General features: G+C 37.8%; 1 protein-coding gene across 2 annotated transcripts; it reads right to left on the bottom strand.

The window, feature by feature from the left end:
• Positions 1 to 1,570: 1,570 nt before the first annotated feature.
• On the bottom strand, positions 1,571 to 23,748 carry LOC149963237 (uncharacterized). Of its 2 annotated transcripts, XM_090180446.1 has the most exons (20): positions 23,720 to 23,748; positions 23,535 to 23,666; positions 19,004 to 21,304; positions 18,543 to 18,778; positions 16,673 to 16,880; positions 15,330 to 15,646; positions 13,790 to 14,491; positions 12,334 to 12,468; positions 11,412 to 11,567; positions 10,800 to 10,934; positions 10,634 to 10,732; positions 9,489 to 9,525; positions 8,935 to 8,978; positions 6,874 to 6,969; positions 6,696 to 6,806; positions 5,642 to 5,678; positions 4,773 to 5,212; positions 4,080 to 4,116; positions 3,377 to 3,807; positions 1,571 to 2,258 (listed from the first exon to the last, which is right to left on the bottom strand). In XM_090180446.1, the coding sequence occupies exons 3-20, from the start codon at positions 21,264 to 21,266 to the stop codon at positions 1,971 to 1,973; spliced, it is 5,772 nt and encodes a 1,923-aa protein (XP_090036572.1). In that variant the 5' UTR covers positions 21,267 to 21,304; positions 23,535 to 23,666; positions 23,720 to 23,748; the 3' UTR covers positions 1,571 to 1,970. The 2 variants fall into 2 exon arrangements, with proteins under 2 accessions (XP_090036572.1, XP_090036571.1); XM_090180445.1 differs by lacking the exon at positions 23,535 to 23,666 and having other exon boundaries at positions 3,371 to 3,807; positions 19,004 to 21,299; positions 23,720 to 23,738.
• Positions 23,749 to 25,353: the final 1,605 nt, after the last annotated feature.

The raw sequence follows: 25,353 nt of genomic DNA, 5'->3' as shown, positions 1-25,353 counted from the left end.
TCCCGTCGTGTGAACAGCTACCGTTGCGCGTCCCAGCGTTTCAGATCGCTTCGGCTGAACCGCTTTGTTGACCATTTTGGCGGCGATTCGTGACGTCATCGAGTCGGTTTTGGTGAACAAAAATCGTCAATCGTGATTTTTTTTTCGCCTAATAAAATTTGTATGTCTTATTTAGAAGAAAATGTCTCGCAACTTTTTGTCTATTGGTGTACAAGATACATATAATTTGTTCTGGGTGCATTCATTTTAATTAGAGTGTTTTGAAACGTCACTCAAATGCGTGAGCAGACGAACTTCTAATTATATTTCTATACTACGCATGCCCGATTTTCTTCAAACCTCACTGGAAATCAAGCTTATGTTCGCAATTCCCTGAGACTTGGTTTTGTGCTTGTTGCAGCCTACTTCCAGGGGCTAGTAGGCTACACTTAGAAGCTCTCTGGCACTCTTTTAACTCATCGTAGGAAAATTAAAAAAAAAATAGGCATACGTCTCAACTCACCCCCTACAACTCCTTAAAATTTTTGCATAACCTTTTAAACACCCTGTATATTTAAAATCTCGGCTGTGAACCACGCCTCTTTTTTTGAGAATCATCATATCCCAAGTGTGTGTGCATATATTACTTGTCAACCTTACAGTAAACGACTAAGCGACCCTACAACTCCTTAAACATTTTGCATAACCTTTTGAAACACCCTGTATACACACCCAATTTTGTTTCGCACTTAGAAAAACGTGTTACCCAATATTTAATTTGCTTACGCAAATTACGAAAACACTATACTACTACTACGACTACTACATTTCGGGCATGTAAATAGTCCAACACGAAATATACTTCTGTGCGAGACTAAATATTATAGACAAATCAAAAGTGACAATTACCAAAAGTGTGTCAATCGGACCTATTTCTTACGAGCGAAATACAAGTTGGAAGGGGAGAAATAAAAGTATGCCTTGGCGAGGGAAGGAAGGTAAAACCAACAAATAACGCCTCGTAATGAGGAACGGAGGAACTAAGTCGTTTTGTGGAGATGCTATCGCCATTGATATAATACCAAAGACTAAAAAAAGATTCAGAAAGGCGACAATAAAGTCTTTGATGTGGTAGATCTCGAGTCGAGCATTCATTAAACCTTTAGCATACAAAAGTACATGGATTGTCACACATTATAATCAGTGACCTAGGATAAAAAACAACAACGAGAGAATGCGAAGCAGTTAAGATGAAACATTCTTTATCGATGCTAGTTTATGAATCCATGGTACATGTATTGGTGCTGAAAATTGTGAAATTACACCAAAAGTGAAAAACAACAATTCGCAAAATGAAAATACGTCTTAAAACACTCCTCCAAGAAAAGAGCCAAAATGTAGACCAAAAATAGTTTCATTATTTTCGTAATGGTATATTTAAAATCAACATGTACACTACATACGTAAGACTATCTAAAAAATTATTTGCGTTTTGTGACGATGAAACCCCGAAAACAAACGAAGAATTGATTATTTTGATAAAGTTTTAGACACACGGAGAAAGAACAGGCTGCTTTAAAAATCTCTGAACAGCCTAAAAAGTAAATAGTCTGATTTTGATAGGGTACAAAATGATTCACGGTTAATAAATACCGATCGGATAATTGTTTTTTTAATCAATTTGGTCTAGACTAGACTACTATATTCTATAGAGTGTGAAAATAGTCTATCTCCAAATGAAATATCACGCAAATCCGGAAACGTCAAGATTAGTCCATCATTTATGTTGCCAAATACTATAAAACCGTATGTTGTCGAAATCTTGGATAAAGTAGTTGTACATATGCGTTTGATTGGTCCTAACGTTTTCACTGCAAAAATCTATCAAACCGTTTCGGTCCGTAAATTTGTTCTATCGTTGATAAAAGTGTTCATTAGGAAGTATTTCTCAAATTCGTTTTGGTCTGAGCAACTGCATCGGAAGATATAGTTTACTTTTGGGAATCTGAATTTGATACAAGGGCCGAAATATTGCCCGACGTTTCGGCCAGAGTGGTTTTATTAACTTCTTGGACGGCTAGATTCAACAGATTGTCCAAAAGTGCCAAAGCCGTATCATCATCGGGTCTTTCCGTGAGTGTGTCCATTACGGTTGAGCCTTCTAAATTTTCCTGGGAAAAGCCCCCAGTAGCTTTGGCTTCTTGGACCGTGTCCAACAAAGTGGTTTCTATCGAGATGGGCGCTACTTCTTTACAATTTTCAGTCACGTCGTCTTTAGTCTGGAAACAAAACGATAAACATTTATAATAGGTACATGCGTATGCTAGGTAAAACTGTTCCTTCGGAAAATATTTAATCAAAAGGCAACAAACGTGGCGTAAAACCTGCTGAAACTGCATCGCGACACTGAAGCTTGTACCTGGGCGTTGTATGACGTTTCGCCAGTGTCACAGTTAAGTTTGGGCGATTCTGCCAAATACTTTTCCTACGCCACCTTTGTTGCCCTTCAACTGCTAAGCAGTCCGGCCTACCACACAACACTCGGAAGTAGAGGTCGGGGATGGTTAACTTTTATTCAAAAGATAAAGCTCTCAAAATTATTCGTAAAACGTTTTGATCAAGTAATTTATATTTCTGTATTATCCGATTATTTTTTTGATAAATTTGTAAAATTGATCGGAAAAACGAAGTTTTTTTCGATAAAAAGCTCAAATTTTACGAATAATACATATTTTTTAATCATTTTCCGAAATATTAACCGGTAAATTTCTTTGTTTACATTTTTTCCCAAAAAAATTAATTTAATCATGGATAATGATTAACCGCTACCGACCTCTACTCGGATGTTTTGGAAGCATTTCCGTATCATGGAATGCAACAAGAGAGTCACTGATTATCATCCCTCAAGGAGCCAGTAGCTTCTTCTCTCTCTCCATAGGTAAATCACAGTGTGTTTATTAAACCGAACAGAAACATTTAAAGCCGATGGTGCTTTTCCCCGGATTGTTTTTAAAACGCATTTTAATTTACATAGAGCCACGCAGCGGCGAACGCAAAATGTTAATAAATTCGTGGATTTACAATTACAAAACATAAAGGGTCTGCTTAGTAGACGGAAATCCAGCAATTTATAAGCTGCTCGCGTTTGGTTGCTAAGGGTAAACTGAAACGGCCAATTGGGTTACTTTTGAGAATGAATCGCGACGTAAGGATAGTTTAGATAGGAACAAAAATAAGCACTTTTAGGCATTATAGGGAGCCATGCAAAGGTCTATTGCAAAGTTGCCAGCCTAAAATGCCCCTCCCAATACATAAATGCTTGTGGTTGGTGAAACCTATTTCCGTACTGAACACTGATGCATTTATAGCATTGAAAGATGTGACTACCCACCCTTACCGGCGTTTGCGCATGGCCAACGTCCCACTGGTGCGAAATCTTCAAGTGCTCCATGACGTCGTCGTCACTCCCGAATTTCTTCTTGCAGAGCAGACACTCGATAGGGTCTTCGACGTCGTGTTTTTCCAAGTGTTCGTTCAGAGACCAGAAACGTCTAAAGGTCAAACTGCAGTAATCGCAGCTGAAGGGGCTCTTGTCGCCGTGCTTCACCAATCTATGTTTGCGGAAGGTGTCGTGATAACGCAATTTGAACACTTTGAAGCAGTCGTAGCATTTGAAACGTTTAGGTGCTTTCCCATTTATCTTCTCTGTCTGTTCATCGACAAACTCGTTTTTTGAACACAAGGTCCTTTGTGCGCTGGTTTCCGCGATCGGCTCTTCGGGGATGGGTTGTTTCGTTTCTGTCGATGCATCTTCGCCAGCAATTGGACCTACGTTAAATGTTACCTCTTATTAAATTGAAAATAAAATTTAGATGGTGTTTAAAGGGAGTATAACTTTATGTACGTTTTTACCCCAAGCAAATTAAAGATTACCTCCGCAACGAATCACTAAAAAGCGACGTAAATGTCAAAATCGAAGGGGGGGGGGCGATCAATGGTAGCCGTTTGAGGCGCGGCAAAATTACAAGAGGTTAAATTCCTTCGAGTGAAAAATAAGCAACGGTTTCGGAAAATCTAATGTTAATAAATTAATGGCTTACTCGTGGTATCCGTTTGATCATTTTCCGAGTTCGGTTTCTGAAATATATTAAAAAAAGTTACATTAGTTCGAGATTAACACCCAAAAACGCTAGCCACAGAACACAGTGTTTTCTAAAATCAGAGACAAACCTATAGCTGTAGCACGGCTTATATAAACCTTATAGAATTAATTTTTATAAATCAATGCAACAAGTTATTTCTCAAATTAGCTAATTATTATGCACAAAGAGCATTATCTAAATATTAAGAAAATATTAAAAAGAGAAAGATTTGGTTTAATGTTACAAAAATGTGGTTACAAAAGAACCACGAAGGTACAACGAAAAGGTTTGATTTCGATCTGAATTAATCATTAAATTGAACTTAAACGTAGGCATTTTCGCATTTTCCGAAAGCAATGACGGTTTTTGGTTCAAATGAGCACGGTATGAGAGCAGCACTTACATGGCTACTTAAATGAGGACGGTGTTAAAGCAGCGCTGTTGTGCCACTCAAATGAGCACAATGTGAGAACCGCGCTGTTTTACCACTCAAATGAGCATGATGTGAAATCAGCACCTACATCGCCTATTACTAAAGACATTTTTGGTAGCTTCAGCGCGATATAATCTGGTGCAAAAATTATTTGTGAGACCCCTTTTCGTACTGAACGCTCTAATGCAATTATAGTACTGAAAAGAGAATCTGCCCACCCATACCGCTGTTTGCGCCTTCCCGATGTCCCACTGGTGCGAAGTCTTCAAGTGCTCCATGACGTCGTCGTCGCTCTGGAAAGTCTTCTTGCAGATCAGACACTCGATAGGATCTTCGACACCGTGTTTGGTCAAGTGTTCCTTCAGAAACCGGAAACGTCTGAAAGTCAAACTGCAGACATCGCAGCTGAAGGGTCTCTTGTCGTCGTGCTTCACCAATCTGTGTTTGCGGAAGAGCTGGTGATGACTCAATTTGAACACTTTGAAGCAGTCGAAGCATTTAAAACGTTTGGGTCCCTTCGAATGTTTTTTGTCTGTCTGTTCATCGACGCCATCGTCTTCGCAAAGCAAAGTCGCTTGAGCACTGGTTTCGGCGATCGGCTCTTCGTGGATGGGCTGCTTCGTATTTGTCGATGCACCATCTTCGCTAGCAATTGCACCTACGAAAGACCCCAACAATTTAGGAACAATCTCCGCTACAAATAACTAAGATAAAAGCGATAGGGAGCTATTCACAAATAACGTTTCGCGGCTGGGGGGGGGGACAGAGGTTTTGGGCATGTGTTACTTAATGTTAGAGGGGAAAGGGGGCTCACTAAATGTTACGTAACAAATATTTTATAACAAAAAAATAAAATCTATATTACTTTCAGGAACAGAATAATACGTTTTTCGTTGACTTTCCCATTGATAATTTTATATGATCTGTTGTAGCTATAGATTTTCCCTTATAAGAATTTAAATACTTGTTTTTCTTTATCTTAAACAATATATTCCCTTTAATTTTAAATAAGCATCGGTTTACGAAAGTCTAATGCTTTTGCATGGAATTAAAGACAGTTAAAAATTGAAAATAATTAATGGCTTACTCGTGGTATCCTTTCGATCACTTTCCAGATACTTATTCTGAAATAAGTAACATAAAAAGTTATGTTGGTTCGAGATTAACACCAAAATATTAAACCACAAAAACGTAGAGATCTAGCACGGCTTATATAAACCTTGTTAAATTATTTTCCTGCATCAATGCAACAAGTAACTTGTCAAATAAACAAATTATTATGTACAAATAGCCTTAAAAAACGAAGCAAAAATTTAAAGGATAAAGATTTAGTAGATTCTAACAAAAATGTGGTTAAAAAGTATTTCAACAAGGGCAAAACGGTAAGGTTTGATTTCGATCTCAGAAAAATAAGCCCATCAAATGAGCAGGATATGAGAGTAGCACCTAAATATACTTTCAAATGAGCAGGATATGAGAGTAGCACCTAAATATCCTCAAATGAGCAGGATATGAGAGTAGCAGCTAAATAAACTCAAATGAGCAGGATACGAGAGTAGCACCTAAATATACTTTCAAATGAGCAGGATATGAGAGTAGCACCTAAATATACTCAAATGAGCAGGATATGAGAGTAGCAGCTAAATAAACTCAAATGAGCAGGATACGAGAGTAGCACCTAAATATACTTTCAAATGAGCAGGATATGAGAGTAGCACCTAAATATACTCAAATGAGCAGGATATGAGAGTAGCACCTAAATATACTCAAATGAGCAGGATATGAGAGTAGCACCTAAATATACTCAAATGAGCAGGATATGAGAGTAGCACCTAAATATACTCTGAAACGAAAGCGAAAACAGAGATGCGCTGATTTCCGCTCTCATATGTGCGCGAGCGTGAACGGATATCAACTTAGCGAAATGGTATCACTGATATTTAATAGTTCTACACCCATTACCCACATACGTAAATAAAAAAATGTGTAAATTTGAAGAACGGGTAAGACGGTCTCAGATAACCTGTACACCGAGTTCGTGCATTTAGCACTGTTAAAGGTAATATTTTCAAGATTTCGCGAGTTCCATTTAAAACTGTCAAAGGTACGGCAGTGTACACCGAGTTCGCAGAGTGCCTTACCCCTCGGAACACCTTTAAATTCAGTTTTGCTTCCTGGGCGATGAGTTTCTTGGTAATTGCTTCGTACTGTTTAATTATTTCCTTACAAACGTCATTCTCTTTCGGGACACCCTGCAAAGTTCAAAATACACGATTAATAATTTTCTGACCATTTTGGTAAGACGGTCGTGAGTGTCACCTTCGCTTTCATCACTTCGAGTTTCTTCCTGTAGTAGTATTCCATGCGGCGGATCGCTTTCAGTTTACGGTAATCGGGATTTTGACTAAGCTGGACCTTAATAATAATAATAATAATCAGCTGGGCTTATACCCAAGGCACCAGCTTAGGCCTAAGTCAAGGAGTGACTTTTTAAGCCATTAGTTCAGGTGGCCGGGTTACAGGGTGGTGGCAAGCCAACGGCTCCCTACACTAACTATTACCGTTAACCTCACCCAGTTTTTATGGAAGGGAAAACCGAAGAGCTCGAGGGAAAACCCCTTAAACCAGTGGGGCGAGAACTTGTAAACTCAGAAGGAGTTGTGCCGAGTTTTCACCCAATGCCACAACTTGGGATTGAACCCGCCTCCTCTGGCTGCGAGGCGAAAGTGCTAACCACTCAGCCACCCCACTCAGACCTAATAAAAATTATTCTTTTCAATATTATGTTCAAACTCAAATTTTATTTATCGTTACTTCACGCTTATTTCGGTACATTTTTACTTATGACTGTAAGAATATCTGTAATTATAACTTTCGCGTGTTCAAGTTTTATTGAGAGTCATTTCTGAAATAAAAACACATCGTTGGTAGACTTCAGTCTAAGTCATTAACCCATATAAGACTCTTTAGCCCATCATCATTGCAAACGCGTGCAGGGTATCGTGCCGTGTCACGCGATAAATTGCTTTTAAGTTGCATATTAGTATCGCTAGAGGCGCTTATCATTTTAGGTAAAACGCGAACTCGACATTACTCTACATTCTCAGTAATTACTTAGACTAACAAGGAGAGTACCCGAGGTGTATACTGCCGATTTTGTTCAAAGTCGGGCGTAATGTACACCTATATGAGATATTAAATTTCCCAAAAGGAGACGTTGCACTACCCTTTCGATTTGCCATGGCAACCGAAAATGTTTTTGACGACTTAAAACAAAAATAAGATTTTTTCCTTATTTTACCCAAATATTCCTAAAATTTTACTCCAAAAATGTACCAATTTACAAAACGATGAAATTTACCTAAATGTGGGCCAAATTACCCATTTCGTGATTTTCATTTTTTTTTAAATTTTCGTAACCCATGCTTTTTTAAATGGTGATTTTTTTGTTTTAAGTGGCCAAAAACATTTTCGGTTGCCATGGCAAATCGAATGGGTAGTGCAACGTCTCCTTTTGGGAAATTTAATATCTCATATAGGTCTACAATACGCCCGACTTTGAACAAAATCGGCAATAAACACCTCGGGTACTCTCCTTGTAAGTAACACACTTATGGAAAATAATTATAGACTTGTATTATGAGGGAGACGTTTGCAAAGAATACCTTCTCGAAAATAATATGCAGTGAAAAATACTGCACGAGCACCATTTGGGCTTGAGCCACGCCGGAAATAGAAACACCCCTCCTAAATGACTTCACGAAAAACGTATATCGTGTCTACGCTTTTTGGACACGTGATCACACTGCGGAACCAAATCTAGTTTGGAAATCGGATTCGAACCTTTATAGTAATTGAAGGAATAGTGACAACGAAAAACATGAAATTCACCATAATTTCATTTTTAAGTGAAACAAGGGCAAACGTGAGATAAAATAAAACATTATCGGTCGAGATCGAGACCTTGACTATATTTACTTCACCCCAAATATTAGCGTCATAAAGTCATAGAATTGTGCATTTTACTGTTCTTATTAATTGAATGATAATGTTTAAGACTTCAGATCGAAAACATTTTTACCTCAAATCTGAGTTAGTTATTTTTTATACAGAAGATTTGGAAATTTTCAACCTAGTTAATGAATAAGACGTAGACGAGACGCTAGAAGTTTAGTGTCAATCCGTGCATTTTCGATAAAGTTTTGATGTAAAAGTTAACTAAGGGTTAGTAAAACTTGCTATAGTTTCCACCTAAACGAGTAATTCCTGGCCTGGAACCAATTAACCGAGGGCTTTGCCCCTTTTTTGTAGATTTGCATTGAACCAGGGACTAAAATCTGCTCTATTTATCAACGTTACTGTCTTTGAAGGGTCGCTTACATTTTTGATTCCTTCTCTCGATCCATCTTCGCCAGTGATTGGAGCTACGTTAAAAATTAGGATGGTGTTATAAAAAAATAGAAAATTGTCAAAAGGTTCTAAAATGTTATCCCAAACGCTAAAGCATGGGCTTTAACGTTATCCCAAACGCTAAAGCATGGACTATAACTTTATCCCAAACGGTAAAACATGGACCATAAAGTTATCCCAAACGCTAAAACGTGGATTTTAACGTTATCCCAAACGCTAAAGCGTGGACTTTAACGTTATCCCAAACGCTAAAGCGTGGACTTTAACGTTATCCCAAACGCTAAAGCGTGGACTTTAACGTTATCCCAAACGCTAAAGCGTGGACTTTAACGTTATCCCAAACGCTAAAGCGTGGATTTTAACGTTATCCTAAACGCTAAAGCGTGGATTTTAACGTTATCCCAAACGCTAAAGCGTGGATTTTAACGTTATCCCAAACGCTAAAGCATGGATTTTAACGTTATCCCAAACGCTAAAGCATGGACTTTAAAGCATTTAATAATTTAAATAAATTAATTGCTTACTGGTGGTAGTACTTGGATAGTTTTTCAGGTCCTTTTCCTGAAATACAAGAGAAAACGATCCATTAGTTCGAGATTAGCGACAAAAACACGCAAAGTACAAGAAGGAAGTTTACTTATTGACCTATACGTGTAGCACGGCGTATTAAAACCTTGTTGAATTATGTTATCGATACCCAAGCACCAACAAACTTTCAAATAAATACCATTTTTACATAAAACGAGATTTTCTATAAGACCGAAATGATTTTGCATAAAACACCACTTTTTGTTTAAAGGAAAAGTCCAGGTTGGGTAAACCTTGGGTCTATTTGAAAGATCATGTTTAAATATACTCAAAAATATCAGTCGTAAAATTGTATATTTTTTTAATGACGAGAAATTAATTTTTAAACGAGCGAAATTTACCGCCAGGCGAGCTGCCATTTTCTTACGCCTTCCCTCCGCAGACCGCACGCGGAGCAAGCGCGCGCAGGGAACAGAGCGCTGTTATAGCGCGAACCGCGCGTGATTTAAGTCCTAAAACGTCACCGCGAAACAAAATGTCAGATCGTTTGGCGGGTAAATTTCGCTCGTTTAACAATTAATTTCTCGTCATTAAAAAATATACAATTTTACGCCTGATATTTTTGAGTTTATTTAAACATGATCTATCAAATAGACCCAAGTTTTACCCAACCTGGACTTTTCCTTTAAGGAAACACAAATTGATTAATAAAACTAAGTTTGATTTAAAGAAATAAAGCTTGGTTTAAGGAACCAAAGCTTGGTTTAAGGAACCAAAGCTTGGTTTAAGGAACCAACGCTTGGTTTAAGGAACCAACGCTTGGTTTATGGAAACGAAGTTTGGTTTAAGGAAACGAAGTTTGGTTTAAGGAAACGAAGTTTGGTTTAAGGAAATAAACCAACTTGGTTTAACGAAAGAAAGCTTGGTTTAAGGAAATAAAGGTTGGTTTATGGAAACATCGCGTGTAAAATGAGCGCGGAAAGAGAGTATCGCCGATTTATCCGTCCAAATGAGCGCGAGTGTGAATGCTGAACGGAGATCAATCTATCAAGTTAGTGGAATTACATCACTGATATTTAATTATTCTACACCCATTACCCACACACGTAAATTAAAAAAAATATGTATATCTGAAGAACACCTTAAGTTTCCAATTTTCTTCCTGGGTGATGAGTTTCTTGGTAATTGCTTCGTACTGTTTAATTATTTCCTTACAAACGTCATTCTCTTTCGAGACACCCTGCAAAGTTCAAAATAAACGAATAAGCATTTTCTGGCTATTTTGGTAAGACGGTCGTGAGTGTCACCTTCGCTTTCATCGCTTCGAGTTTCTTCCTGTAGTAGTATTCCATGCGGCGGATGGCTTCCAGTTGACGGTAATCGGGATCTTTACGCCGCTGCATCCTAGAGAGTCGGTCACGTTCCATGGCCTTCGCAAATTTCTTAAATAATAGTCCAATGACAAGATAAATCATAATAAGTTGAGAACTGACAACCCTTACGAGTTGTAATTAGTCTTTGGAATTGAGAGTTAACTGAAAGAGTAGGCTTACAGAAAATTGAAACGCTTTCATTGGGGAAATAATGATGAATTATCGAGTCGAAAAACCAAACTAAATATTATACACTTTCGTTCTATTAATAGTTTTGGCTTGTATTAATTACCATCAAACTAACCTTGTCAAATAGAGAGTATGGAGTGACGAATTAAGCAATTTTCTTATTTTTACTTATTACGTTATTTCTACTATGCTTATAATTATTGGCCACACATGCGTGTTAGTTCCACATGTTAATTTTTTACCGAGAGCCATTTCTAGAATTACCACATATTAATTGGCGGACTAAAGCCTAAGTCATTAGGCCTAAGAAGCACCCTTTATTGTGGGCAAAAAACTGCTAAGGTCAACGTGTCTTACTTGTTCCTCTTTTATTCGTTCCAATTTTTCCTTTAAACAATGTTTTCTTAGACGACCATTTTGAGATTCACGGATTTCACGTTGTCGCGCCATCTGTAGCGTATTCCGGTCCTTGTACTTTAGTGGTTCGTCAATAACCTTATCTTGAGTTGGGTCCTGGTATACATGTACAATGAGGACTAAATTTTAGTAATTTGTTACGTGACAAATTAATGTTGAATACATTTGTTAAAGGGCCACACTGGCGTTTGAATTTGATCTGTTTCACGCGGTGGTTTCCAAAATAGGATTTGGTCGTATCTGCTACCACGTGCTAAATTTGGGTCGAATTTTTCAAATGAAGGTGTGGTCCTTTAAGGCACCACTGAGGTTTGTAATATAAATCTCTTATGAGATAAGTATTTATATTCCTTCGCAAGCTTCTTTTGACTATTCTAAAGACGTTTCATGTAATCAACTTTTAAAACTATAAATATGGGTTCTAAAGAATTACATACATGTATTCCTTTAGATGAATACTTATTTTTTAAGAGATATTATATATACTTGGAAATAATATGTAGTATTCCAGAGGGTCTGAAACTTGAGTTTTCAATGGCATTTACTTTTAAAATGAATCTACCCACTAATGTTTCGCTACCTTGTCAGCTTACACCAACCAATAAGCGTCGGTTCACATAATAACGAGCAGTCGGTAACTTGACTACCCAAAATAAACTACGTGATAAATCTTCAGAGCTCATCACGAAACGCAATAGTAGATATATATCCAACCACTGCCACGTGGGTTTAACATTTAGTGTGCTGTTCCCGAAGGACAAATCTCTGTTTCAGGGTGTCCCTATATTCAAGATTAAAACGGTCCCATATTTGTTGGTCTAAGGTGCAATGATTGGAAAGAATAGCTGAAAAAACAAGTTACCATCGTTGTTCGAATTTCTTCCTTTTTCTTGTCAGTCGCCCGTTTTCCATCTGCCCGTCGTTTCGCGTCTTCAATATGTTTCAATTCGCTGTTCACTTCAGCTGGAATTCTTGGTTTTATGTCCTTGACATAGACCTAAGTGATAAATGATTTAAAATTTAAAATGACCAATTACACCATACCAGAGGCAGTTATATTCAAAACTAAAGGTCAGAACATAAGCCATATTATTTGTAGTATCTGCCATTACTTTATCAAACATCCTACTAGTTCTGATGGTAGCGTGTGTAAATCCACCTCAAAAATAATGTATAATTCCAAAACTAGAATTTACGCAGTATCAGATGTCTTATTAATTGATTGAATAATAAGGAAAGGTTTATATAATACACGTATTGTGAATAAGCTTCGGGTGTCCCTTACCGAATTGTAAGGGGAAGTTCACAAATTACGGGGGAACTATTTTATATCGGAACCAAAATTATCAATTATTTAAATTTACATCAGGGTTCATACATCTAATGGCAACACAATTTCCCTGATATTTCCAGCTTTTCCCACGGATATTTCGCTGATTTTTCCAGGTGCAAGATAACCGCCATTAAAACTAAGATTTACAGAGTAAATTGATTCCATGTTATCATATAAAAGATGTATTATAGGTATTATTTATATATAAAGGTAAATACATTTTTACAAGAAATCTTATTAATGTAAATTGGTATTCATTAGGGAAAACTATTTGAACTCTCATAAAATTCCCTGACTTCCCTGATTTTTATAAAAAAGGGAAAATCCCTATTATTCCCCGACTTCTCTGTTGACAATCGACTTCCCTGATATTTCCAGGTTTTCAAGGTCTGTATGAACCCTGTACATTAATACTTTTTCATTAATAATCGTACGATTAGGTTTTGGATGTAGAAGAATAAATCAATAGGCCATTCCATAAATTCGCTACGACTGCCTTGGTGGTTTTTGAGATAGTGCGGTCACGCCTAGGGACGAATTAATTGGCTCTCTTTAGTGGGAGAGTAAAATATAATGAAAGAGAAAGCAAATGCACAGAATAAAGCCTGACGGCGACTTGTGAGATCAAGTCGAAACGTACGTAGCCTTACTTAATTAATAAAGGGTGTTTATACTGTGCATTATTGATATGTTTCTTCATATTTTACATATGAATACGCACAAAGTTTAGCCAGTTTTCGCCAAAGAAGGGAAGCATTGTAGAAGTGGGGGAAAACAGTAAAGAAAAAGGCAACGATATTTTATGGAAATGGCTATTGGCTTAACTTTCAAAGAAATTTAATCATTTTAAAGTTTATGGTATATTGCAAATGAGGAGTGTTTGGGTATTCGAGACGTAATTTAGGGAGACGGTCTTTCCAATTGTTACTCTTAGTTACGATGGGGGAGAGTTGTAAACGAATGTGGATAAAATGAAGAGACTTACGGCAACCGTAGTATTTTCTTTTCTGGGCAGTTCAACGTTAGGCGGTCGTTCACTGCAAGACAATTTGTGCAAATATTCAACTTCCTGACAAAATTGGTAACCGCACCAAATGCAGGGAGCCGAATTAACAATCCGGAGATGTTTTTGCAGCAGCGAATAATCTCCGAAAAAGGTGGCGCAAAAAATACACTCAACGGGCTTTGTCACCTCGGATTCAGACCAATCTAAAGTTTGCTCGAGTTCTATTTGATAAACGAGTTCACTCGCTTCCGAAAAGTAAGTGTCACTGGCGCTATACGAGGACTGACTGGGATCCACTGGACCATATTCGAAAACACTCGAGGGCCCCTGGCAATTGAAGTCCAACGAAGTGGAAAGGTTACTGTCATCACTCATTCGGGTTGGTATACCAGCTGTTTCAGTGGTCGTACCTGAGGTGGATAGTTTGGACGCGTTCACGGCAACAATTATCGTGCCCGGCCAAACTGAAACTACACTCGACGTTTCGGTGTTGGTTCCATTCACAGATTTAAGGTTTCCAACCACGTTACCGAGTGTCGTGGACGTTGTTCCACAGTCCGGTGAAGAGTTACAGAGTTTCGGAAGGCTTTGGGTGTTGGTGACATAGGCCGTTTCTCGCGAACTACTTACCGTTCCGTTTTCCCCTGAAGCCAAGTCTTTCACAATCGACCTTCGGCAGGTCTGTAATTGGAGAAGTTAAATAAAGGATTATCCACAATGATCTACAGTACCAGAAAAGTAACATTTCTAATAAAACCTATTCCCATAATACCGACTATAATTTAAAGCTCACTAAAATGTCTCATGCCCACTCAAAACTTGGTTGAAGTTGAATTAACACTAAATAAAGGAAAATATATTTCGAAACCTACGTACTTATGAAACGGAAATAAGATTTTTCCTAGTAGAGCTCAAAAATATATAAACATTATTGGATACAAATTTCAAAATTATAGGATAATTATAGGACTAAATTACCAATTTTAAGGAGTTATGTAGGGATAATATATAGAAATACGCAAGTTTTATACTTTGATGGCGTGTATTTAAAAGGAGTCATAACAATGTAAAACAGATCGGACAAGAAAATTCCCATTCTTTTCGAATCCGCTCCTTCATTATTTAAATTTCCGAGAGGATATTTTTTAGGAGAAAAATAACCAATTAAACATATTTATTGTTAGTGTTAATGTTTTTTATATTTGTCTAGCTGGGCTTTAAGCGAATATGTTAAAAATATAGGAAATATAGAATAATGGAATTAGAGAATTTTATAGGACCATTTCAGATTTATAGAAAAATATAAGAATTATAGGATTGTTGGGAGCCCTGTAGCTACGAATAGGTTAATAGACCAGACTACAGGCAAATATAGATAAGGATATCCTTTTATCTAAATATTTTGGTAAAAAGCTTAACATTTTCGAAATTTAGTTTGTTCACTGGTTTACTAGCAGGCACTGATTTATGCAACTCTACATTTAACTTAAACCGAGTACGGAGACTTAAAGTAGCTTACCGTATTCATTTTCAGGTGAGATATGTATGCAAGTGAGCTTTTGTACGAACTTTTGCAAGTGAAGCAACGGAACCAAATTCCGTACGATTCAGTTGAGCTTCTGACTGCGGTGATTTGGCAATTGTGCGAATTACGCATGTGCCGAATCAGCTGGTTATAGCAAAACAGGCTCTCTAGGCACAACTTGCACCGGCCTCTATTTTTGAACACGTGCACGTCTACTAACTCCGCGTTTTCGAAATGTGCCGAGCAATGAGGACACAGGAACTTCGCCTCCGCACTGTTGCCTTCGTGACTCGTTCCAGTGTTTTCCGAGTCTACAGAAAAAAATGTTATTACTATATCTCTCACGAGAGAAGTTGAACGTTGTATGTTGCCCTATATTCCAGCGGTTTAGGCTATTATTGTTTATCAAATGTCGGCCTTCTTTTCGACAAAAAGTAAATGGCCCTGCTTGGGGCCCTACGAGTTAAATCGAAAAGTCCATTCTTTATCGATTTGTCGGCCCCTTAGTATAATTAACGGTAGGCTATAGCCTGTGTAGCACCACTGCTTTATTTTGGCTGTTGAGTGTTTGGCTGTCTATGCCACTGGGTTTTACCCAAACTATCTGGCAATGCAAAAAACCCTCACCCTAGATTTGGAACCGTGATTCCGTTTGGTCGCGAAATGCTGAGCCGGCAAACTTCGCCTCTTCGGCGCATCGTACTATTCAGCACTAAGGTGGAATCATTGTAACGAGCCCTGCTACCGATTCTCGCCACGCACCGGCAAGATCATCAGCGATTAAGAACAGCTTCTTCGCCGCCAGGGATTCCCCGGCAAGCGAATACTGATCTTTTATTTGCGTTGGCCAGGGAGATATCTCTCTCCCTGTAATTCGTAAATTGAGAGCAATTCCTGTAAATGAGTTATTCTGTTTTATTATTAAATTAATTTGGACCCCTCTAGTTACTGTTATGTTCATTTCATTTTAAATGTTGACACTTAACAATCAAATAATTATAAACCCCAAGACGACAAACTTAATCCTCAAAATAGCAGATTATTATTATTATTATTATTATTATTATTATTATTATATCACCATATCACATTCGAATTATTCTTTACACTGTGTTGTACTATCAACTCAAAATATATCGATTAGATTTCGTGGAGTTACAGCTGCGACAAAATTAAACCCTAATGTTAAATAAACACTGGGTTGAAGTTGAATTATTCTCGTTCATCACCTAAACCATTTCGCTGAGTTAGCTAAGCCTAGTCATTATAGAACTAGATCTCACTAAAAATTAACGCAAGACAAAGTATTATCTACAAACCCGCGTTTTTTCTGGTACCTGAAATGGGTAAGTTTGTGACATCGTCGATATCCATCGGTTCTTCTTTGACCTTGATTTGGAAGCATTCTTTGGTATCGAAAACCGGTGTGATAGTCTGGTTGCTGCTAAATCCGTGTTCCACGCTTTCTCCGGGAATGACTGATTGTGTTTCCAAAACTGGGGTCTTTGGGCTGGACGACTTGGACGGACGAGACACATTCGCGTGCTGCAAAAGAAAACCGGCGGGTAAACAGTAGCGTCGCTAGGATTTTTATTGGCGAAGGAGTGCTAATTTACGCGAACATTTTCAAGAATGGTACAGCCAGGGCCGGATTAACCAATAGGCCGAATAGGCCTGGGCCTAGGGCACCAAGCCTAAAAGGGGCACCAAGAGGGTTCGAAAAAAATAAAAGTACAAAACTTTAATCATTTGCTTTTCACAAAATATTTTCCGGAGTAATTTTAGTAAATGCTTCCACCCCTATGAACCAAAAACGTTCTCTAACGGACTGCCGTCTAGCCAATGACGGCATACTAAATCTGGCATCAAAATGAATTTTCCTTCCATTTCTCAATTATAAATTGAGGAAGCGCCTAGTTCGCTTCGTTCGCTATTGAAAGGGGGTATCAAAATTAACTTGGGCCTAGGGCCCCATAAAGTCTTAATCCGGCCCTGGGTACAGCGTTATCTTCGAAGAACAATCAAAGTTTGTGGTTTTCCTTTCAAACCATGGGCACCCGCAGTAAGGGGCAAACAAAGCAAATTCCCCCCTTTTATGAGCTATAAATGCACTAATAAAGATTTTTAATTCCTTCCCCGCAGATTCAACAGGGTGGGAATTTCTCACCAAAACCACGGATGATTACACGTCATCACGGGTCTAGCTTTACAGCGCGACAAACCTCAAAAAGGCGCAAAAAATGGTGGAAGTACACACTTATTTAAAACAATTTACTCAAAAAAAAAAACATTTCCGAGAGCACTGTGTAGTTAGCTAAAGGCTAGAGATATTTAATTTTTTTTCCCGAGTAATAAAATTTACTTGAACCGATTTATTAACATTCGCCACTTTTAATTAAAAAAATTAAACAACTACTTTTTCACTTCACGTTACGTGAGCTACCCGTATCTGACGATATCGTACGTCACCATTATGATATATGCTTTTCAGCCAATCAGAAAAAATAACGTAATTCGAGATTGGTCGGACTGCTGTTACATCCGTAAAGCTTTATAGAGATAGACAGTGTCACCCTTCCCCCTTAATTTACTTCTGGTATTACTTTGTCCAATGTTGTAGAATATTAAATTTACACTGCCTTGCAATATGAACTAGTTAAAAAACAATTTCCCCCCATTGTAATAATGTTAAAAACTCGCTATATGATGTATTTCGTCCCGCCCATTGTTTTATTTCGAAAAGCATTTTCAATAATCAGTGCGAGCCTGCGAAGATACATGTATACATGTTAGCAGGACTGGGAGATATACACTTATATTTCTAGGGGGGGGGGGGCTACTACATTTTTTTGGTCAGCTTTGGAAAATTTGGGAGCGATCATTTCGGATTGACTTGGAAACAATCATGATGACGGCATTCTGGTCATGGCTTGTATAAAATAGTAGCACGCGCATTTCAGCGCGAAGTAAAATCAATACACTTCGCGTGTAATTATAATTATGATTATAACCGGCTTTTCAACAGGCCTTTTAACAGCGAAACAGGGATATTTAAAACGCGTGACATGGTTGTGTCACAGATAACCACTAGAGTACTTACACTTAATATTGCTTCAAAACATTCGCGAGTTTTAATGGAAAGAGGAAACCAAAGTACTCGGAATAAAACCGCTTTTAAAGACGGGGCGAGATCTCGACGCTCCTTACCTTACAATGTGTAACGTGCAACTCGCAATATTTCGGAGAGACCATTTTCTTTCCACAAAACGGGCAAATGCAATCTTTGCAGACTTTGACGTGTTTGACCAAAGACAATTGCGAAGGGAACAAACTGAAACACAACTCGCAAAGAAATGAGCCGGAACTAAGACTGCTTCTAGACCACGAACTTCGAAGGTGTCTCGTAGAGCTTCTAGAAACATCTTCATTTGTTATTGGTTTAACTGTGGTAGAAATCAAAAAATATTTAATCGTGAATTATCCTTTTCAGATAGAGCCACGTAGCGGCTTTCGTCTGCTAAACGTTAAAAGCATCTGCATAGCAGACAAAAATACCGCAATTTATGACATTCTTACGTTGGTCGCTACATGGCTCCATAGAAACTATAAATAGTAGGCAGTAACCACCGTAGGTGGCGCCACAATAAATACTGAAGTGGCGTATTTACCTGAAATATCAATTTCGTTCGAAGGGGTATCACCACTGATATACGACTGCTCTCTTGGTACCGTAGTTTCGCGAAAGTTAACCGCACTGAAATCGTTACAGTTAAGTTCATCATTAGGTTCCACTTTAGGCACTGTTTCAAATACAAATTCTGTGAGCAATGACTGGGAGTCCGTCGGAACGTAATCCGCGAAATCTAGAGGTTCTTTTTTTACGGATATTTCCTGACACGAAGTGGAGTCCGAATCCATCGGTTCCATTTTCACAGAAACTTGAATCAGTTCTGTTTCCGCTTTCAAGCAGGGCATGATGGGCTCGAGGTCATCCGGTTGTAACGGGCTTGTTTCATTACAGTTCAAATGTACGTTGGTCTGGTTTAAGTAACTAGACATAACGACGTCAATAGACCCTGATGAAGTACTCCTCGACGGTAGTCCTGCTGACGACTCTGTTGGTGAAGTGACTTTATCTGACACTCTCAATATTGAAGAAGAATGGAAGCTCGATTCAACGTTAGGCGTGGTCTCCTTCTTATCGAAAACCAAAAACGAATCGGATGCTGATGACATAGTTCTAGACACCATTGATGTTGCCAGAACGTCTTTAACTTTCTCTAGCGGCGGCGGTTCAGTACTTGTAGATTGACAGGAACTTGAATCGGCAACGGGCGGAAAATCGGTGGACTTATTTTTAACAGTCTGCGTGCCCGTGAAGTCCAACTGAAGAATTTCACTTTTAAGATGTAAAGCGGTCGAATCTGTTTCGAAACTACAGTTAGATCGTCCAGTATCTACGGCGTTACGTAAAACCGGAATCTCGGGGTTTGTTTCGAAAGGTGTTAAAATAGGTAATTTTCTTTCGAAATCATCCGATTCCATTGGTTCTGACAACTCAACGGATTCTAAAGGTTCTGGTACCTGAGCCGCTTCAATTGGTTCGAGTAACTGAGCCGCTTCAATTGGTTCGAGTAGCTGAGCCGCTTCAGCCGGGTCTGGAAACTGAGACCATTCAGTTGGATTTGATAACTCAACCGATGCATTTAGTTTTCGAAATTCAACCGATTCAATGGCACCTGGCAACGAAACTGTGTCGAATTCGGCGGCAATAGATTCAGTCGCTCCAGCTAGACTAAACGTGTCACTTATCGAGGGAAGTCCAGATTCAAAACTAGTGTTGTCCATTCCGCATTGCACAATGCAGGTATTGTTATGACCATTGAGCTCTGCTTTGGAGCTAAATCGTGACGAACAAAGTTCGCACTGATAGAAACCTTCGTCGGAGTTAGTACCAACGGTGGAATGTTCTACTGGCTTGCCTGACAGTTTGCAAACGCTTTCATGAGCGATTAGTCCTTTTTTGTTATTAAAACGCGTCAAGCAATTTAGGCACTGATACGGACTGCCAGTGCAATCGATAACGTGGGACAACATTTTCGATTCGTCGGGGAAGGTTTTCTCGCATAGATGGCACTGATGAATGGGGCGGGAATGTTTCTTCTTGACGTGAACCATCAGCCCTAAACGGGAGTCGAAATTCATTTGACACTTTTCGCAACGAAATCCTTTCATATGAGTATCTCTGTGAGCTACAAACTTGGTCTTGGTCGGGAATTGAAAATCGCATAAATTGCATTTGAACCGGGGTTCCTTCGAATGAATGACGGTGTGCCTGGTTAAATACTTCTTCAAGTGCGTGCGGTAATTGCATAGATTGCATTTGAAAGGTTTGTCGTCTCCGTGGAAAAGTTTGCAATGTCGACCTAACGCGGATTCGTCTTCCAACGTCATTTTGCAAACTAAACATTGATAACTTTGCGAAGATTTGCGGTTCAGCTTGACAGGCGGTTCTTCATTACGAGCTGACGCAATGGCTCCCAAAAGAGCGTTTTCTTCGAAATCTCGGATATTTCCATTAAAGTTGGAAGTATCAACTACGTTGAATTTCGACGCAAAGGAAGAGTTGTTCTTTCGCTTACAACGCGTCGAAAATGGCCGAAAATTAGTAATTTCATTGCTATCATTTAATGACGCGTTCTTTTTGCTGGCGGATTTCGATTGTCTTCCTTCCTCCGAATGTAGGCATGAGATGTGCGCCTGCAGTGATTGGTCTTTATCGTAGGCACTTCCGCAATACTTGCACACGAACGACATCCCGTCGTTTTGGGCCACGTCGACCCCATTCGCCTTGTCAAAGTAACCAGGAACACTCTCGGCTAACAATACTTTATTTTCAACAGTGCCAATAATTTCCAATTCGTCGTCCATTGCTCAGTGTACGAAGTATGGCCATACGATGTTCTTTTCTTCCAAGAAAACAAAATAAATTAATACTTAAGGAATACTTAATTTTAATCCTGAAGCCGAATGTTAAAGAGTCACGGATTCTTTTGAATTTCCCAAAAAGGGCTTGAAAATGCCAACATTTGATTGGTCATATCTGTTATCAACCACTCTCCCAAGCTTAAGATAATGTAATTAAGAATAAATAACTAATGAAACAAAGCATATTTAATCCAACTTCTCTCTCTCTCTCTCTCTCTCTGATTAAGCATGTACTTTTTTAACAGTTGTGTAGCAGGGTTCGTACGAAATTTTCGGATTTCAAAACCCTGACTTACCCAGGTTATCCCTGACAGTTTTTTGGCAATATCACTGACCTTTTTGGTAATATTCCTGGTAATTTTCATGATTTCATTGGTAAAAGTACAAAATGAAACAAGTGTTTTTGTTTTCTAAATATCACAAACTTAAATATATTTTATAACAACATACTGAGAGCGTCTTTCTCCTCTCTCGGGAGAAGGTGCCAGACATGAGCGCCCAAGAGAAGATACCTAATTTTTCTCTTCGATGCAGAGTTTGTTGATTAACAAAATCCCCTACTTATCCCTGACTTTTTACGATATTACTTAAATCCCTGACTTTTTCTTCTAATTTGAAAATCACCGACTTATCCAGCTTGTCAAGGATATCCAGGTTTCGTACGAACGTATGTTATCATCCTTGGTAGTAGTACATTTATCCCTGAATATATTGAGACACAAGGGAGCTCTGTGTTGACAACTAAACCTTAATTCTAAATCTCTTCGGCTATTATTTTTTACTAATTGATATACTTATCATTATTATGTCCCTTACGGTTACAAGTAAGGCCTAATGGATAATCTTTGCGTCGAGGGGAAAAATTGATTTAAGCCTTATGGAGATTATATTACCATTTTCATTTAGAAAAATTAAAATTAAAGGAAAATTGCGTTATCAAAGTGAATGACGAATCCGGTAACCGACCAACCAGAAATAAAACTAAAGCGTCTTCTATCGTCGCCTTGACGACTACCCACATTGATCGCTACAGTTACCAATTTCACGTGTTTCATTTATTATATATACTCTCTCTTTTTCCTATTTAAACAATTTAACATTTGGAATCTGGGTGATATCGCTCATAAATTGCTAAATACATACGCAGCTCTACTAAAGAAACAACAAGAGTGCGCGTAATGTGCGTAGAAATACCCCTCATAACAGAGGAAAATGTTTTTGGTGTTCTTATCATAATAGGTTTTTTTTAATTATTACTATATATATATATATTGCTTTCAATAATTTCCACCCCCCTATAAAAGGAAATTAATCGAATAAAAAATCCTTCTCCCCTCAAGGGAAGAGAAAACAAATTAATTGAATTTACTTAAATAAGCCAATAACCAACTCTAGGTGAAAACCCCTAATATTAATAGTAATTAGATATTAAACCTAAGAATAAATTTATAATCAATCCCCTATTGTTAATTTAAAAATAAAATACATGTTGATCATCAATGTTAATGTTTTTGTCTTATTGTTTATTTAAATATATGTTCTATGTTGTAGATATAGGATTACAAGTTGGCTTCCCCGTTTAAACTCCCAGCAATGAGGTAAAACAAAAAATAACCCAATATTAATTAATATTAAATGATCAGCTTACAATAGACAGATAAACCCCAATAGAAAATAGCCCTATTTAGCACCCCATTAACCACTTACAATTGTTAGTACATCAATAAAGAATCCTATTCATTGTTAGTCAACCCTCTCCTTTATCGCTTATTGCCAAACGAATATACCAAAATCATTTGGCAGTGCGCATATTCATACCTTCACTAATTAAAAATAATTAAATGTGTTTTCATGGAATCTAATAATCAATAATCAAATAGACTAGTACCCAAGGCACCACGTTAGGCCTAAGTCATCAAGCGACTTTTAAAGCCATTAATTCGGGTGGCCGGGTTACAATCTGTGGTGCTTATTCTTCCCTGCAGAAGAATTATTATTGTTTAGTTTCGTCTAGATATGTTTCATACTTTAATCGCGAAGCCTCCTTAAACCCAACAGTGAACTTTCTGGAAAACCATTTTGGCGGATGACGTCAGCGAAATGGGTCAGTTCCCATTCGACTTTCCAACACCGTGCAATTGTGCTCATAACCAATTTTCGTGGAAGATATTATTTTAAAAACAAATTATCGAACTTGTAAATAAATAGTACCTGTATCGAGATTTCTACGAGTGAAATTCGCAAAGGTAGTAAGTAGACTGCTGGTCGCTAAATTAGCCGTATATTGTAGGATCGTATCCAATTGAACTAGATGTGGATACTCCTTAGGATTAAATTTAAAGCCTAAAATAATTCTGTGGGTAATCGCATTCACTAAGTATTTTATAAAAACGTACCTTTTGTTGTAAAATTACCGCTGTACATCACTATAATTACTTTGATGTTAGTAGAAATTATGTTTAATTCAGAGAAAATTAAAACTAACGAACGACTGAAGAAGAGCCTCGGCTCGAAACGTCTTGTATAAAATAAGTTTTATCTTCTAATACCATGCCGTTTTCTCTGAATTAAACATAATTTCTACTAATATTCACCATGGTAAATAATAAGTTTAATATATACTTTGATGTTCATATTGAAGATATTGTGTATTCACCATTTCGAATGAATGAAACTTCAGCATCACTTCGTAAACCCTTAAAGTAACTGAGAATGTTATAGGAAGTATTCGGATGGACTAACGACGGAATCATATTCCAGGATAGAACTAAACTAATTTTAAAATAGGTACTGTTTCTCTTTAGAATGTGTTAATTTTAAATTTGTGAAAGTTATACTATTTGAACATATTCCTAATTAGCTTACAAATTTTTAAATGACTATCATGTGGTGCCGGGCCCCTAAGTAAAGGTTGGGGGCACATGTAACGGCAATGGTCATTCGAGAGAAAATCCGATGATCGACATTAGTATAGTAGCGCCATATTCGTTTTAAATATTTATATTACAAATGTGTTCTATTACTTAGCAGAATAACGATTGTTTCTAATAAAAAGTGTTAATTTTAACTAATTGAAAATAAAAATTTCCCAAAAAATTATTTAAAGAAATAAAATTTAATTGGGGATGACGGATCAATAACGAAATCAGTTGAAAATCGGTGTTTGCTTGAATTTTTGTTTGATGACGTCGTGGTTTTACAGGTTGTTGCAGAGCTCAGAGGCTTACCGATAGTGGGTGAAAGGGGACATGTTGAACCGGGCGCCGATCAAGAGGGGCGCCAAAAGGTTCAAAATTATTCAAACTATATAAATGTATGTTTATTATATTTTAATGTCCCTAAAGGTCCTTTAGTTGCGTTTGAGGTTACGAATTAACTATATGCTTGTAGAATTTAGTTTTTAACATTCTTAATGACAGAACACTGTCAGATGTCGAATGACGAACTCATCTGGATTTCGTTGGGAATTTAATCTGTATATAATTCACAGTAGAACAGTACCACCGACGTACTATGTAAAGCATAAATTAATATTTATACCTAATTTATTTTTTTAATGACACACTTCGAGGGCGCTATATCATAATTTTGAACCGGGCGCCACAGCCCTTCAATACGCCACTGGGTTGTTGAACAGGTTTATATTTCAGTCACCGGTGTTTTAAAACATGGCGGCGAAATCTACTAACAACGCGTGTGACATCACGCCAACAAAAAAATCATCTCTTCTAGCTGGTTTTTCAGATGGGCATCAGGACGTTCCAACCGGAAACGCCAAAAGTCGTTCAGTAAGAAAATGATGGCATCGATTACTCACCAATATTTTTGATGAGTGTTATTGAACGTACCCAACGAGTTTGAAACTAGTCGGGCCAATTCTAGGATACTTTTCAAATATCGTTGCCTTTTCATTTGAATTAGTAATACCAGGAGTAAATAGGAGGAGTGGTCCGAGTGGTTAGCATTGACATTTTTGAGAGATGGCACTTTTCAAGAATTTTCCCGACTTTTCTCTCTCTCCTTTCTGGAG

The sequence above is a fragment of the Leiobunum rupestre genome, chromosome 1, assembly GCF_980474605.1.
Source record: "Leiobunum rupestre chromosome 1, qqLeiRupe1.1.hap1, whole genome shotgun sequence".
Taxonomy (NCBI): Eukaryota; Metazoa; Arthropoda; class Arachnida; order Opiliones; family Sclerosomatidae; genus Leiobunum; species Leiobunum rupestre.
Note: the sequence above shows the minus strand (reverse complement) of the source record. Positions and strands in the feature narration are given on the sequence as shown.

Excerpts from the sequence above, each read along its gene's own strand:
- LOC149963237 (XM_090180445.1), bottom strand. The coding sequence starts at position 21,266 with ATGGACGACGAATTGGAAATTATTGGCACTGTTGAAAATAAAGTATTG. Across the intron at positions 10,733-10,799 it reads TCGAAGCGATGAAAGCGAAG|GGTGTCTCGAAAGAGAATGA; the intron begins GTGACACTCACG and ends TGAACTTTGCAG. Across the intron at positions 9,526-10,633 it reads AAGAAAATTGGAAACTTAAG|GAAAAGGACCTGAAAAACTA; the intron begins GTGTTCTTCAGA and ends CTTGTATTTCAG.